This window comes from Hetaerina americana, unplaced genomic scaffold (genome assembly GCF_022747635.1).
Source record: "Hetaerina americana unplaced genomic scaffold, ioHetAmer1.1.p SCAF_14, whole genome shotgun sequence".
NCBI lineage: Eukaryota > Metazoa > Arthropoda > Insecta > Odonata > Calopterygidae > Hetaerina > Hetaerina americana.
Window position 1 is genome coordinate 12,948,598 of NW_027286514.1, and position 15,078 is coordinate 12,963,675.

A 15,078-nucleotide genomic window follows, 5' to 3' on the forward strand; every position below is an offset into this window, starting at 1 on the left:
TTTTTGAATTATTGATAATTAAATTATAAAAGCGATATATATAAGAAATTAATATTTATTCTAGACATCTCTGTGTTAAAGCAACATTATTTTTTCTTATGAATGCTGTATGGTGTAGGTGGCAGCACCAATCGTTGCACGTTGAAAGAATTCTTTCGGGCCGCCATCGCTGAAACGTGCTTGTGTCGTGATGAAGATTTAAGAGGTAAGTGAGATATACCACATTTATTAATCTGCTAAATCACAACGATGATTGAATAATTCATTTTCGATGACAATAATTAGATGCGAAACTTCCTAATATGAATATTCCTTATTTTTATGATTGCTCTTGTGAGCCCGAAAAACGTGGTTATTTGACGCGGCATGTTAGCATGTTGACAAAGTTACAGCAGACTCGTTTCAAGTTAACTTGACTGGTACAATTGATTTTCCGAATTTGGCGTATTTCTCGATATTTTGTTGCGTTTTCTGAGATGATGCTATCACTCAGATTTGGGCAGAAGCGGGTTCCCGTAGGAATGCGGGTATAGTTTGGTGTGTTCCGTTTGGGAGACTCGATTGAAGATATTCCTATCTGGTGAAGAGGATTACTCTTGGTGCTGTTAACCTTAAACAAGGTAGGTTTTTCATCGGATTTATTGTGCCTGTTCCTAAGGGGAAATTCAGTGTACACGGAAGGCACCCTTTTGGAACATTTTTTAATTTTCGGGAATAATTGGGCCGCTCACTATCTGCCCACATCTGATTGTAAATGTTAATCTTTGTTCTGTCAAAATGTAATCATGCCATTTATTTCAGGTTGTGATCGGGAAACAGACAATATGCCACAGAATGAGTACATTGAACGCCACCGGAAGCTCCATGGCTACCGGATGGATTACCATGAACGTAAACGGAAAAGAGAGGCGAGAGAGGTGCACAAACGTGCTGAAAAGGCGAAGAAACTTCGGGGGCTGAAGGCCAAGATTTACAACAGGTGTGTAGTCGTCAATGCTTGTAGTCATCGATTTCTTATACTAACTGTGAAATTGTTTGTGATTTCTTTCGCATGGTATCTTAATCGTAATTACATTCCTTAGGCAAAGAGCGACAGAAAAGATTCAAATGAAGAAACGCATCAAGGCGCATGAGGAGCGGAACACGAAAAAGCAAGAGTCACCTGTCTCAGGGCAGGGTGCTCTGCCTGTGTATCTACTGGATCGTGAAGTTCAGAGTAATGCTAAGGCCCTCTCTAACATGATAAAGCAGAAACGCAAGGAAAAGGCTGGGAAGTGGGATGTTCCCATTCCAAAAGTTCGAGCCCAGGCCGATGCAGAGGTTTTTAAAGTTCTGAAAAGTGGGAAAACAAAACGTAAGGCTTGGAAGAGGATGGTAACTAAGGTGAGAACATGTGAACTGTTAATGTGTTAGTCTGAACTTATTGCTTCCGAAGGTTTTGAATAAATATGATTTGTGGAATCTTTTCAGGTTTGTTTTGTTGGCGAGGGGTTTACTCGAAGGCCTCCTAAGTTTGAAAGGTTTATTCGACCAATGGCCCTGCGATTTAAGAAAGCTCATGTGACACACCCAGAGTTGAGGGCAACATTTCAAGTTCCGATAATAGGAGTGAAAAAGAATCCCAGTTCTCCCATGTATACATCATTGGGAGTTATTACTAAGGGAACCATAATAGAGGTTAACATATCCGAACTTGGACTTGTCACTGGTGGGGGCAGGGTGGTATGGGGAAAGTATGCTCAAGTTACCAACAATCCTGAGAATGATGGCTGCATCAATGCAGTGTTGCTTGTATAAATGTTTTGTGTAATTTTGTTTCGTCTGCTATAAGCCAACTGAAAAATAAAGAGTTCATATTGTACTTCTGTATTTTTCATTTACATATTTTTTCATTTCTGCTCTGTTTTAATTTAATGCCTATTTCACTTCGTTCTCTGTAGTTGGCTGTGTTTGCTCATACTTGGGTTACAAACACTCATTAACTCTGAACCTGAAGTGAAGTGAATTTTTTCCTGACTTTTTTTTTGCCTTGCTCATCAGGTCTGCATGGCCTCTCTAGGTTTGGCAGTGTTTATGAATGCAGTAAATGAATGGCCCTCGCCATGTAATAATTGAGCTTGTGTGGTGGCTGGAATTGTCTTTTTGTAAACGATTTTGAAATTGTAGAGGTTGGTTGTTCTTTAAGGGACCACCTTGCACGAATTATTTTTATGACATTAACGTGGCCCCTTGCGTGCTCCCTTGCCAGGTCCTCTTTGTTATTAGCCACTTTCTAATATTTTCAAGGCCAATATTCACCCGAACTTGAATTATTTTGGTGATTTGGAGGCGTGGGCATTTCTTCACGGTAAGATAATGAACATGGTGTGTTCATTTATGCCAGCTGTTTATGTTGCCGCGTTGAAACTCATTTTTAATATTTTTCATTTAAATTAGTTGTATTTACCCCAATTTGACATGGATGTTAATACCTTTGTGCTTGCCTCAACCTTTTAGTTGTATCCTTACAAGATGTTTGCCAATAGGATTATGGTTAAGTGTTTCTTGGTGCCATTTCTCAGGTGGCATTTTTATCTGGTTTTAAGATTCGTAGCGATTGTTGTCATTGCATTTTAGAACTAGCTGATTAAGGCCAAAGAGAGGCATGTGAGGATAACTTAATATGTCATTTACTCTATATTGTTTTAACATTTTTCTTGACTTAACTGAATGCACTTCAAGAAAACATGGTTCAATACATCTTGGAAGTCCTTTTTTGAGTTTGTGAAGAGGCAAAAATAGCTTCGGGAATGTTAGCATTGTGTAGGCCTTTTCTCACTTTTAATATAAATTTGGGAAAATGCCTTTTCTTCATGCATGCTAGTTACATTGGTAAATTATATTGTGAAGACATGCAACAATTATAGACTTACTCTCTCCGTATTTACTTGTTAGACTTTATGATGAGATCGTATTAAAACTGACACATCCTTTTTTCGTTTTTAATGATTTTTTGTGTGAAGCCGTGAAATAGTTCTCTTATTTATGCAATTAATATAACGAAATATTCAATTTTGAAGTCTTGGCATTTAGTGGGTATCCGTGGAAGTTCTGAAATAAGCGGAGTGATTTTAATCTGCATAAAAGTTAATTTTAGACTATTCATTTTGATTACCTTTGTTACTACAAATTTTCCATAGAAATTATTTCGGCAATGTTTTGCCATGTTATCTAATCTGCTTTGTACCATTCCAAAATCTTACAATTGTGGCCTTTAAGTCTGTTCTGTGGTTTAATAAGTCATTTATTTTGCATTTTTCAGGATTTCTCTCTTTCTAGTTAGCCAATATGCAGATTTTCGTGAAAACTCTGACCGGCAAGACCATCACCCTTGAGGTCGAGCCAGCTGATTCCATTGAAAATGTTAAAGTGAAGATCCAAGATAAGGAGGGTAAGGTTAACAAAGATGAAAACCACATTCAAGAATTTGTCATTTTAGAATATGTAATGTTTTATCTCGATTTTGTTCTACAAGGGTAATCCCATCCCAAGTACCTGACCCAAAAAAGAAAACACAAGTTTGGAAAACATTTATTTTTCAACATAATCTCCTTTCAGCTATATAGACTTCCCAGCGATGATCAATAAGTTCAATCCCCACATTATATTAAGAGCTGTCTTGCTCCTCAAAATAGTCATTAACTGCCCACATTAATTCTTCGCGGTTAGACAATCTTTGACCACCAAGCCATTTTTTCATGTTTACAAACAAATTAATCCCAGGAGTCTAAAACTGGCAGATAGGGTGCATGCGGTAGCAATTCAAACTCATGAATGTTGACCATCCCAATAACAGATTTGTGAGCTGGTGCAATGTCTTGATGAAACAACACTTTCTTCTTAGCCAAATGTGGCCACTTTTGCTTGATTTCTTCACTCCAACATTGCAATAAGTTTGCATAATATTCGCCAGTGATAGTTTTTCCTTTTTCAAGATAAATTATCCCAAAAATCCGATGCAGTGTCTTTGCCTTCTTTGGAGGTGGTTCTCCCTTTTGAATCCATTGTTTTGATTGGTCTTTTGTTTCGGGTGTGAAGTAATGGACCCATGTTTACACCATGGTTGTGAAACTGTGCAAAAATTCTGCTTCGTTGCTAGGAAACTTAGCGAAACATTCAATTGAAACATTTTGACTGCACTGGTTTTGCTCTATGTGAGCAAACGCGGCAGCCCACTTGCACACAGCTTTCTCATATCCAAATTTTCAGTTAATTAGCTGTATGCTGCACTTTTTGAAATGCGTACTATTTCTGTTTGCTCACACACTTTCAGTCGATGAACATCCAGTATCACTTAGTGGAAGTATTGTATCTCATAATGATGACCAATTTTCTCCATTTTCACAGACATTGAAAATGTTCACCATTGATGGCTGCCAAACAAATATTAAACAATGTAGCATCTTCATACTTGCTTTGTGGATTGCATAATTTCTTATATGGTGATATACTGCCATCTCTAGGTCAGGCCCATGTGCTGTTTGTAATCACCAATGTTAAGCAAAATAATATCATTTTTTGGATGTGTAATGATTTCTTTTTCCAAACTGAATGTTAAATCAGAATTATTTCACTTCCATTACCCTGCAGTCCTAAACATTGCCTAGCATCAAGCAAGATTTTACAAACAGATGAGGGATTCCTTTATTTAATTAAGCTTAAACCTTTATTGGTAATGTTCTGAAACTGTAAATATGTCCTTGTTAGCAATGAAATGACATTTGGTCTGAAAAATTAAATTACAGAGTAACTTGGGACTTCTATTTTGGGCTTGGAAAATAGTGTAGCCTGCAGAAAAAGGTTTAATTTGTATAAAATTCTCTTACTGGTAAGAATAAAAGCCAGGGCAAAACGGGGGACTAATTAAGAGCCTAGTTATTATTCTGGGCCTTATCCACTTCTTTTTTGGAAGTTTCATTGTCCTCACCAATGTTTTCATTTACAATGCGAGGTTCATTGGTTTTGGATAATAAGTTACCAACGATTTTGCAAACATTAGAATCTGAATATCACAATATTGCTACCAGAATGGTTCCAGTTCATATTTTCCGTTATGTAAATAGTGTAACTTTCAAGGCAGTCAAGAAAGTGGATTTTAGTAAATTTGTAATTTTTGAAATCATTTTGATTTTAAAAAATTTATATCTCATGTGTGTATCACTTTGACCCTGACCCATATTAGTCATCAGTTTTATATAAATCTGTTCATTAAGTATAGTGGAGTGTCTTTTTCCCTTGGTTCAGCTTAAATTTTTATCATAAATGGTAGTGAAAGTACTCTTATCACTTAACATTTACATTTATTGATGCCCTTCTAGTAATATAAAGTGGGAATGAAGGCTAGTGCCTCAAACTTATGATTGAAGAAATTAATCCTCGGGTGTATGGCTCTCCCATGAACATTTTCAATTCCTGTTTTACACATTAAGCCTTCAATTGGTAGTGACAATTATTGGCGAAAGATTTTGTTTTTACTATGTTATGTGTTACTTAATGATATTGATTTAAAGTACTGCATCTATTTAAACAGATTCCTTATGTCGTCTCTTTGTGTACTTCTTAACAGGCATTCCTCCTGATCAGCAAAGACTCATTTTCGCTGGCAAGCAGCTAGAGGATAACAAGACCCTCTCTGACTATAACATTCAAAAGGAGTCGACATTACATTTAGTGTTGAGGCTTCGTGGTGGTGCTAAGAAGCGGAAGAAGAAGAATTATACCACTCCCAAGAAAATCAAGCACAAGAAGAAGAAGGTTAAGCTTGCTGTGCTTAAGTACTATAAGGTAGGTTAAACTAGTTTTTTGCATTGGCTTAAAACAGGAATTGGTGAATGAAATTCTTCGTGGCCATGTTTATGTCAAGTCATGAGTTCAGTTGCACTTGGAAGTCGCATATGTCTAGTTTACATGAAACATTTGATTCTCTTCTGTATCCCAATCAGCAATCAATGTAGGTAAATTCCTTTGTGTTGATTGAATGTTGGTATTGCACTTGTGTTGTGGTGAGTTTCTTTCACATTGAATGCTTTCAAGAGACATCAATCTTGTGTTTCTTTCATCATGATAAACTTCACCATATTTTGCATGTTGTTTTAAAAGGAACACTTATGATCTTGTCCTGCGTACTAGTGTTTGCATTTTTTATATGCTTCAGGTTGATGAGAATGGGAAAATTCACCGCTTGAGAAGAGAGTGCCCTTCAGAACAGTGTGGTGCAGGTGTCTTTATGGCAGCCATGGAAGATAGGCATTACTGTGGGAAGTGTGGATACACGCTTGTATTCAGCAAGCCTGATGAGAAGTGAGCAGTGTGATGTGGCTTGGGGTTGGAACATCTTGACCCCACTCTATTGCCTGAATTCTCACTTCCCTTCTCTTTAATCTTAATCTGTACATGGTTTTACGTTAATAAAATGGCGTGAGAAAGTACATGCAAATTGATTCTTATTTCAAATGCATTTTTAAAGTTACTCTAGATATCTAAATGTTAAGATTACCCTGGTTCTCAGTCTATGATTAAACTATTTTTAATCTCTTCCTTCAGTGATTTCAGGGAAAAATGGATATTAAATTTCATTCAGCTTAGGTCTAAATTTTAGTACCTGTCATAATTGTGCACTTAATGCAAAGACAGGTAGTGTTGTCCCTAAGTTAATATTCTTGCTTGTGTGTGCACTAAGGGATTAAATTGTAGTAATTCATATCTTATTCAGAATTTGGAACTTCTGAAACTTTATGGGTATATTTCTTGATAATATGTAATGTATGTTTTTGAAACTAATATTCACCGAAAATGTGGGCTTACCTAGTGTAATTTCCAATTCTGAGCAGTATTAACCTATCAACATAGCAATTTCAAAAAAGCATGAACATTTATCCATCTGATTCATCCTAGTGTGAAGATATAAATTATTTTTGGGAAAATTTTGATAAAGGCAACTCAATGAAGCAGATGATTGATACAATTGAAGGCAGTCCTTTTGCTGTATTTGGGGTATGGTCTATTTTCATGGGTAAGGTGGACTTAGAGGAATAATGCAATGTTATTAAAAATTTTCCTCGAGAAACAGTCTGAAGGGAGCACATGGTATATGTGGGAGAAATAGCACTCCATGGTGATCAGTTGTTTATCATATCTGGTCAACTTTTACCTTAACACAATTATGCTTTCAGCATGGTCTTATTTGATATACCTGTATTTGTTTATGGGTAGAACACATGGATTAGAGTTGTTGATCAGAGACACTAACTTATCCTAAAGAGAGAGTAAATTTATTTATAACTATATTGGTTAATTAATTTGAAATTAAGTTACCCATTGTTTTTGTGGGATTCCAGAATTAATCAAGAAAATTGATCAAGTTTTTCTGTCTTGGCAATGTGCCACATGAGTCTCCTTATGGTGGCAACAGTAATAGCAAGCTGAAGTGTGTGGCTACAGATAAAAATGCTTACCCCAGTTGGTTTCTTGCTGCAAATGCATTTTTGCAGCACACCTCAAGTATGAATGCTGTCATAGTCATAACATTTATTTGAGTTGCTATTAAGTGTCATTAGGACACACCTAACGGTAGATAGAAAACCTTTAACCCAATGGAGGGATTTTTAGACCTCTGGTGAATACACGATCGGAAATTGAATGGGTATATGAAAATATTCAACTCTATAGACAATACAAGTTTGTGGTCATCCAGTTCTATAATTGTTCACACCTCTAGCCACTTATTAAAATGCAGTACTTGTCCGTAAATGTAGACACTTCAGTTTTTTGGTATATATTCACTCAAGGTATATTACTCCCCAAATCTTTAGTGTATATATAAGTTGTTAGTACATGCAATTAGCTGAGTTGGGTATGTGAACTAGATTAGCTGTGTGAGGGGCCCACTGAAATTTTAAGTGCCCTGCATCCCCAATAGTTGAAATCTGGCTTTGTAGATTGTTCCTAGTTTACTGCATTATTGGTAGCCAGGGGAAATCTGTACAAAGCTTGACCGCACATGTATTAATGGAGCTTATTTGCAGAGTGTATTTATTTTGCATTAGTCCAAAAATAGCACTTTGGCCTTGACTTTGAATATGACATTTCAATTAGATGATTACATGCAACTGAGCCGTCAGTGGAGGAAAAACCACCTAGGCCGGAATCAAACCCATAACCTCAGGGTAGGCATGTTAGGACATTACCCCAATGCCACCAGGGTTACGGAATTCTATATACTGTAGGGTAATTCGAGGAATCAATATTGAATGTCTTATTTCTTCAATTTCATTTTGGCTCCCTTTATTGTGGTGTCATACAAACATCTGTGTGGCAAAAACAAGCTTTCTCAGAAATTTTTGTTTGCTGAATAAAGTTTCAGGTGAGCTGAAAGTATGTATATATAAAATTAATGTACCTACAGCCGTGAAGCATTTTTACCCCTCTTTACGAGCTGAAGTAATTTAGTAACTGGGTTGGTATCAGAAATTTTTAAATGCTTCAGAAGGGTAAGACTAGTAAAAACATCATGCAGTCAGTGGCAATTTACCTTCAGTAACCTGGCTGACATTAATTTTGCAGGTGGCAATATGTAGTTGTAGAGACTAGAGGTTATAATAATGTTAGGAAAGCTTAGCATTTTTGTTTAGAATTATGGTATACGTAGAATTCAGGTTGAGTAAATAAAAAAAGGAAGTAATTTTCAGACATTCAGCAGAGAGAATGGTGTATCTTTCATTACATTGCCCTTGCCTGTTTTGTTTTTGCCCAGGTGTATAATTGTACTGGATAGGAATAGCACGACCGTGTTTCAGAATAATGATTTTAAATCCAGCTTCCTATAAGGAAATTGGATGTACGATTGCTTTTAACTGTCAATGGCTTCTAATTACGAGATAACTAAACAGGATGCTGCATTTAACACTATTCTTAATACATTTGCTTGTACTTGTGGCTCGCATACTAGCCTGCCCAATATCATAAACCTACTATAACTTGTAATTTCTGATATTGCAGTAGATGATTACCTCATGACTTACAACTGAAACAACTTTCTTGAAGATGTGGAATGCCATGGAAAATAAAAAATTTCCATGGACAACCACGCAAATTTCTTGATGGTTGGCATGCTGTTTGTGAAAAAATGGTGATGATTGTCTGTTAAAAATACATCCTGAGTATGTAAAAGAAATATTCTGGTAAACAGTCACTATTACCATAAGCGATGTCATGGTAAAAGAAGGAAAAGCTTCACAAATATCTACATCAAGAGGTAAGATACTTATATAGCACAGTTGTAAATGCCATAACAGGAAAATAATAAATAAATTTAAATCAGGAAGTGACGGAATAGCAAAAAATCTCATGGGTGCTAATTTTATAATTAACAAACATTCTGTGGTGTGGATAAAGTTCGGGAAAGGCTGACCCAAGAGCCATTGACATCTCACTTGATAAGAGGGCCATCAACTAAGACTAGGGACACACTCGGCAATTACTGGAAACCTGTTTGGAGTATCCAAGAGGATTGAAATAGATGAGAAGCACCCTATCCCAGTTGGATGGCACCCAGAGTAAATTTCCCAGCAAAATGAGAAATCACAACAAGCCCTATTTGGGTTGTCTTTCGTCTTCAGGACTTACCAACCCTATTCTAGCAGATATGCAGTTTGACAGATGGAGAACCTACATAGACTTCACAAACAGTGGGTAGTGAGTGGAATCTGGCTTCAATTACAAATGATACTTCTAGAGTGCCAAAACTGTTATTTCCTCGTATACAAACTTACCAGAAGATTACTATGCCACATTTGATTTTTTCAGGCTTAACTTAGTGGAAATCCGTTATCACTGAAATAAAAACTAACTATCCACTAAATGTTTTATTCAGTAAAACTAGTTTCGATGCATCAGACATGAGGATGATGCCTGCAATGCATTAAAACTAGTTGTACCAAATAAAAACTTGTGGAAAGATACATAGTTTTTTTTAACTTTAGTTATACCTGTATGCTACAGTTCATTTATTTATGGTTAAGAGCTGGCCCCATACCCTGAAGGTGTGGAATTTACGTTACTGGGCCCTGATTTGCTGAGGTTGACTTAACCAATTTGAAGTCATCATTGGGATATAAAATGAGTCATTCCACCCTCGGCTTCCATCAGTTGGTTGTTCTGTTTACGGAAAACACCTTTATTCTCAAGTAGACTTTAGGAAATAATGACTAAGAGTGAAAATATTATGTACAAATTAAATTTTATTTCATGCATACTAGTCATTCAAATCACTCACAGATGGTTGCATTCAAAATTCTAACCACACACACATATACAATCAAAATCTTTCATGAGACTAAGATTGCTTTTTGCTTTTAGATAATTCCTTTCCTATTAAAATTGCTCGCACAAAGAGCTTCAAATATAAGGATATTGCACGTGGAGAGTCATCATCACCTGGCACAGGGTATGTTATAAGATTTGGATTGCAGTCAGAGTCAACTACTCCAATTGTAGGGACACCCATCTTGGCTGAATCTCGAACCAGATAATGCTGATCTAATCTAGATGCCACAGGAGATGATGGCTTAACGTTAGTCAATATGACCAGATCTGGAAGCCGCACCTATGGTAAATGAAAAATATAATTAATATATTTACTAAAAAGTATAACATTAGGTAAATCATAATTACACAGGTTTATTTTACACTGATTCCATTTATGTACCGTGCATCTAAACTGCAAGGTTGAGTTAGTCAAAACACCTCCTTTCCATGCTCTGACGTGAGCGTATTCACCAGCCTCCAGTGCAGCTTTTTCTACTGCATGAGCATTTCTAACATCACGACCGGAAGCAAATAAAATTATACCATTGGCAGCTGCTATTCCACAGGTGAACTGCAACGCTTTATGGAGGTGTTTAGCAGTGATGTCCAGATCAAATATACAATGCCCGAGCCGTTCTCCAAATAAATAATGAGCCATTCGAGGATCGAGAGACCCAATCTTATGTCCCCAGTGGACACCAGCCTCAAAAAGATCCTTCACTTTGAATCCACAATCGGGCAATAAGTCTCCTGTGGGTTGAGGATTGGAAAAAATTATGCCTTTTTCGAGCTTTAATTACTTTGGGAATTCAGAATGGGTTATAACAGCTTAATGGAAATCAGCACAACTAGTGACTCATTTACAGATAATAATATGTATTTATTAGTGAACCAATTACTTATGATTGTTGAATGTGCGGCAAGTGCCTGTCCCTAAAAACATTTAAATAAATACATTGCACGTTATTCGCGGTTTTCAGTGAATATTTTTTCCCTTCCTCTCCCATTTGGGTGCTAGCATCCCCTGCCACACACCTTTTTATTAACTCGTGGGTTATGATGTATAGAATTCTTAGTGTTTGGGTAGAAACTAAGGATGTGATTTTTGACCGGGTTGGCTCAAAAATTTCCTTGACAAAGAAAACTATTGAAATTAGAACGGCATTGGCCAGTTGTAATTTTAAAGCTTCAGCAAATGATTTGAAGTTGTCGAGGGCCAGATGCCTCCCGTTAATCTACAAAATGTTCAAAGGGCCGAAGTTCCAGCTTCCATTTTATCCAAGGCAAAATTAATTTCTACCACAATAAGCTTTGGGTCAACTAGTAGTCGCATTAACGCACTACATTAACACGAATAATCAAATCATTTTTCAGTATTAATGATTAGAGCAAAGTATCTTATATGTTTAAGCCATTTATATATCCATTATTGATTCATCTAAAAAGAAAAAAAAACCTTTTGGAATTGTTGCTTCTTCCTGCTCATTTCCAACCCTGGGGTTGCTTAGTGTCGAGGCATACAAAACTGTTGACTTAAGGGAGCCATACTTTTTCGACCAGACACCTGAAATGATCCAGTTACCACTGTACTTATTCCATGCATAAATTACTACATTTTATTGGTATATACATTTTTACCAAAATTCCTTAGGAAATAACAACACCGTTGCTCCATTGTGAAAACAATTGACTTTCTCCATCCGCATTATATATGAAACAAGCCGAAGGGAGAAATCAGTAGCAAACAATGGCGGTGTTTTTGTGGTAGTTTTGAATTGCCTTGTACGGGAGTCAACTTCTCCGTTTTTGTAGCATTTTCAGTTCACTATGGAACCTGTGGCTAGGTTGGAAGTTGCATATAATTCGCGATGTCAAGCTGAGGTGTATCTAAGCAAAAACAATCCTGGACGTGCATTTGCACACTTTCTTGTGGCACTAAACCTTTGCCCAAATTGGAAACCGAAGCTGAAATTAAAGTTTTCTTCCACTCTATGTAGGTGCTCTACAAATATTCTCTTGCTATGGCTTCGGAAATTCGTTAAATTCATATTTTACCTTGTATATTAAAGGCTCATGGGGCGCCGAGTTGGAGAATCAGAAGCGTTATAAAGACCTATTTCATTGTTATGAGCAAGCTTTAGAGGTATTTCCTGACTGCGAAGATATCCTTAACAACCTTGGCGCTCACTTGTACAGGCAAGTCATTTACAAATTTATTAGTGAGTGACTATCTGTTAAAATCACAAAATGGAGTCTTGCTCCGAGTTGAACGCCGAAGATCAAAGCAAAATTTGGGGTTCCATTCTTTTAGAAATACTTGGTAAGCAGCGTAGGAAGCATTCATATGCGATACGTACTTACCTCGAAGCTGTAAACTGTGGTATTAAGCCGGCTTTTTTATGGGATGTATGTGTTGTGCCTGCAGAACTCATCTTAGAGTTATTGAACTCGTTGAAAGAAAAAAAACTCATCGGAGCTCACGTCGGTTCCATCATAATAGCGGACGATGTTTTCATTGTACATTATCTTAAACTGAATGAAATGCTTCATGGTGTGGTTTCAGGAGGCTTCAAAAGAGTGTTTGTAGATATTACACCGTGCCATAAGTGCCCAATGATTGTGAGTGATCAACATTTTAAAGTAATACATGTTATGTTGGAAAACATTGCTGCTCAGCTGGATGCGTGTGTATCAAAAGTGTCTGAAATTATAGTTTTAGAAGTCAAAGTGGATTGGAGTATTCCAACCATCGTGGGAGTTATTTTAGGTTATCCTGTGGTGTACTGGTACCCAAGTAACATTGACTGTATTTCAAAATTAAGTATTTCAGATATATCTTTGGTCGTTTACAGTGTTAAAGCTATGCCTGTTTTTGGAACTTTGGCATCTTTCCCCTCTCTTAGAGAACTTTATTCTTTTAGCGTACCATTGTCCTTGTTGGCATTTGTGAAAAATATTGTATCGCATTGGTTTCGTCTGGAGATAGAGGGAGGTGTTCAAAAACGATTTTCTTCCTTAAAAATTGAAAATGAAGTGAAAAATTTCCCAGTGGTTGCATTATAGTTTATGCAACATGTGTTACGATAAGTTATAATCCATTTTTTTAATTAGTAAAATATTTAATTATAAATCAAACTTTTTTGTTTCATTCATGAATTGTGACGATCAAATGTAATAACAATTAATTTCTCATGGCATAAACAGTCAATGAGGAGTGCTAATTGGCACAGTGGCACTACCTATACCATTCTCTGTTTCATCTTTCAAAATTAAATGCCAACTTTAAACAACGCAAGTTCAGAACATAAATTTTGCTGTTCAAGTGTTGCAGTGAACTTCACCACAATCAATGAGTGGAGATTCTCAGTGTCTTTCTTGGGCTCTCCTGCGCTTATTTACGGTGAAATTTAACCCTTCAATGGGCAATGACCAGTCTAACAGTTTGAGTCCCATTGACGCTATCAATTGGTGCAATGGCCGGCTTGCCACAAAATTTATTTATACTTCAGTCAGAGCCATTGTGCTCCATTATATATCGCAGGCTTATCATGGACCTTGAATTATTTACATTAAGATGCTTTTCTCAATACCTTCAATCACCCCACAATTTTAAATGCCAGATTCAATCCAGATATGTAATAGGGAAAATTTTGCTATTACTGCTTTACGCATCAGTATCTCGGAAATTATCTGTTGAGAATTATCTGAATGTTATAACAAACGGGAATTTTCTTCAACCTCATATAGCAAATTTGTATACGAGGTCGAATATTTATCCCCTTTGTAATTAATATAAAATAAGAACATTCCAAATATTCGCTTCCTAATGCGTATTCTCTCGAGGCAAAATCAAGCTTCTAATATTACTTGGTGGTTTAAGGTGCAACTTTATGGAACTGAATCTCATTATAATGAAAAGTTATAACTTTGTGATTCCACGGTAATAATAGTATTTATATTTGTCCAGCTGACACAGTGTACGGTGTTGAGAATGCATGGCAGGTATAGTGGACACATTATTGGGATATAGAATACATTATTCCCAAATAGAAATTTAAAATTATGGCACGAAACTAATATGCCCTTAAGTTTTGCATGGATATTCATTTATTCTATAAAAATACTCCAGATATGCAAATATATTCTTCTTGAATAGTGAAATCATTTTTAAAATGATTAGGCAGATGGCAATGGTTAGGCAATGATAAAACAATTTTGCTCTCATTGATTTTGGTCCAAAAGCTACCAGTGACAGGTTTGATAATTTAAGATGTATATCTTTACATCTTCTGGTATTGTGGCTGTGATAACTGTTATTCATTATAAAGTCATTCTTGTTTTGCATAGTTACTGCATGATGGATATACAAGGTACAGTTAATATACTTTACACTTTCAGGCTTCACTTTGTGGAATTGTTTGATGTCTATATTAAATGAGTTTATAATTTTCTACAGACCTACTAAGGTACAACGTGCTTCACCAACTTGTGGCATCATCAGGTACAAGTTACACGTACTGCTGTTGAATAATTATCCTTCAGACAGTGGAGAGGGTTTAGGTTGGGGTTTTTTGGGATGCCAAAGTTGGTGGTCATGGTTTTTTCGGTTAAGGGAAGGAGAGGCAGTGGTGCCTTGGTTATGACTAGGCATTGGGTCTGGTCTGAGAATGGAAAGGGTGGGGGTAGAGGTGGACCGGTACGAAGAGCCTTGGATTTGCTTACCCTCAAGGAGAG

At 36.6% G+C, this 15,078-nt stretch overlaps 4 protein-coding genes across 5 annotated transcripts in view; 3 read left to right on the forward strand and 1 right to left on the reverse strand.

Moving 5' to 3' along the window:
• The first annotated feature begins 125 nt into the window (after positions 1 to 125).
• On the forward strand, positions 126 to 6,467 carry RpS27A (ribosomal protein S27A). The gene is made up of 4 exons (XM_071583531.1): positions 126 to 205; positions 3,302 to 3,430; positions 5,606 to 5,823; positions 6,194 to 6,467. The coding sequence occupies exons 2-4, from the start codon at positions 3,328 to 3,330 to the stop codon at positions 6,341 to 6,343; spliced, it is 471 nt and encodes a 156-aa protein (XP_071439632.1). The 5' UTR covers positions 126 to 205; positions 3,302 to 3,327; the 3' UTR covers positions 6,344 to 6,467.
• Ip259 (NSA2 ribosome biogenesis factor-like IP259) lies at positions 130 to 1,861 on the forward strand. 2 transcript variants are annotated; one of them, XM_071583530.1, is made up of 5 exons: positions 158 to 205; positions 494 to 620; positions 802 to 979; positions 1,083 to 1,383; positions 1,471 to 1,861. In XM_071583530.1, exons 3-5 carry the CDS (start codon positions 825 to 827, stop codon positions 1,795 to 1,797), a joined length of 783 nt encoding a protein of 260 aa, XP_071439631.1. In that variant the 5' UTR covers positions 158 to 205; positions 494 to 620; positions 802 to 824; the 3' UTR covers positions 1,798 to 1,861. The 2 variants fall into 2 exon arrangements, with proteins under 2 accessions (XP_071439630.1, XP_071439631.1); XM_071583529.1 differs by lacking the exon at positions 494 to 620 and having other exon boundaries at positions 130 to 205.
• A 3,790-nt stretch (positions 6,468 to 10,257) lies between the features above and the next one.
• Positions 10,258 to 12,035, reverse strand: mRpS2 (mitochondrial ribosomal protein S2). The gene is made up of 4 exons (XM_071583635.1): positions 11,983 to 12,035; positions 11,801 to 11,908; positions 10,745 to 11,094; positions 10,258 to 10,642 (listed from the first exon to the last, which is right to left on the reverse strand). The coding sequence occupies exons 1-4, from the start codon at positions 12,017 to 12,019 to the stop codon at positions 10,373 to 10,375; spliced, it is 765 nt and encodes a 254-aa protein (XP_071439736.1). The 5' UTR covers positions 12,020 to 12,035; the 3' UTR covers positions 10,258 to 10,372.
• A 46-nt stretch (positions 12,036 to 12,081) lies between these two features.
• Positions 12,082 to 15,078, forward strand: part of LOC139686350 (protein arginine N-methyltransferase 9-like) — a 38,749-nt gene continuing 35,752 nt past the window's right edge. Inside the window, exons 1-2 of the mRNA XM_071583532.1 lie at positions 12,082 to 12,337; positions 12,414 to 12,540. Coding sequence (XP_071439633.1) covers positions 12,172 to 12,337; positions 12,414 to 12,540 — 293 coding nt within the window. The 5' untranslated portion in view covers positions 12,082 to 12,171. The remainder of the gene's footprint in view (positions 12,338 to 12,413; positions 12,541 to 15,078) is intronic.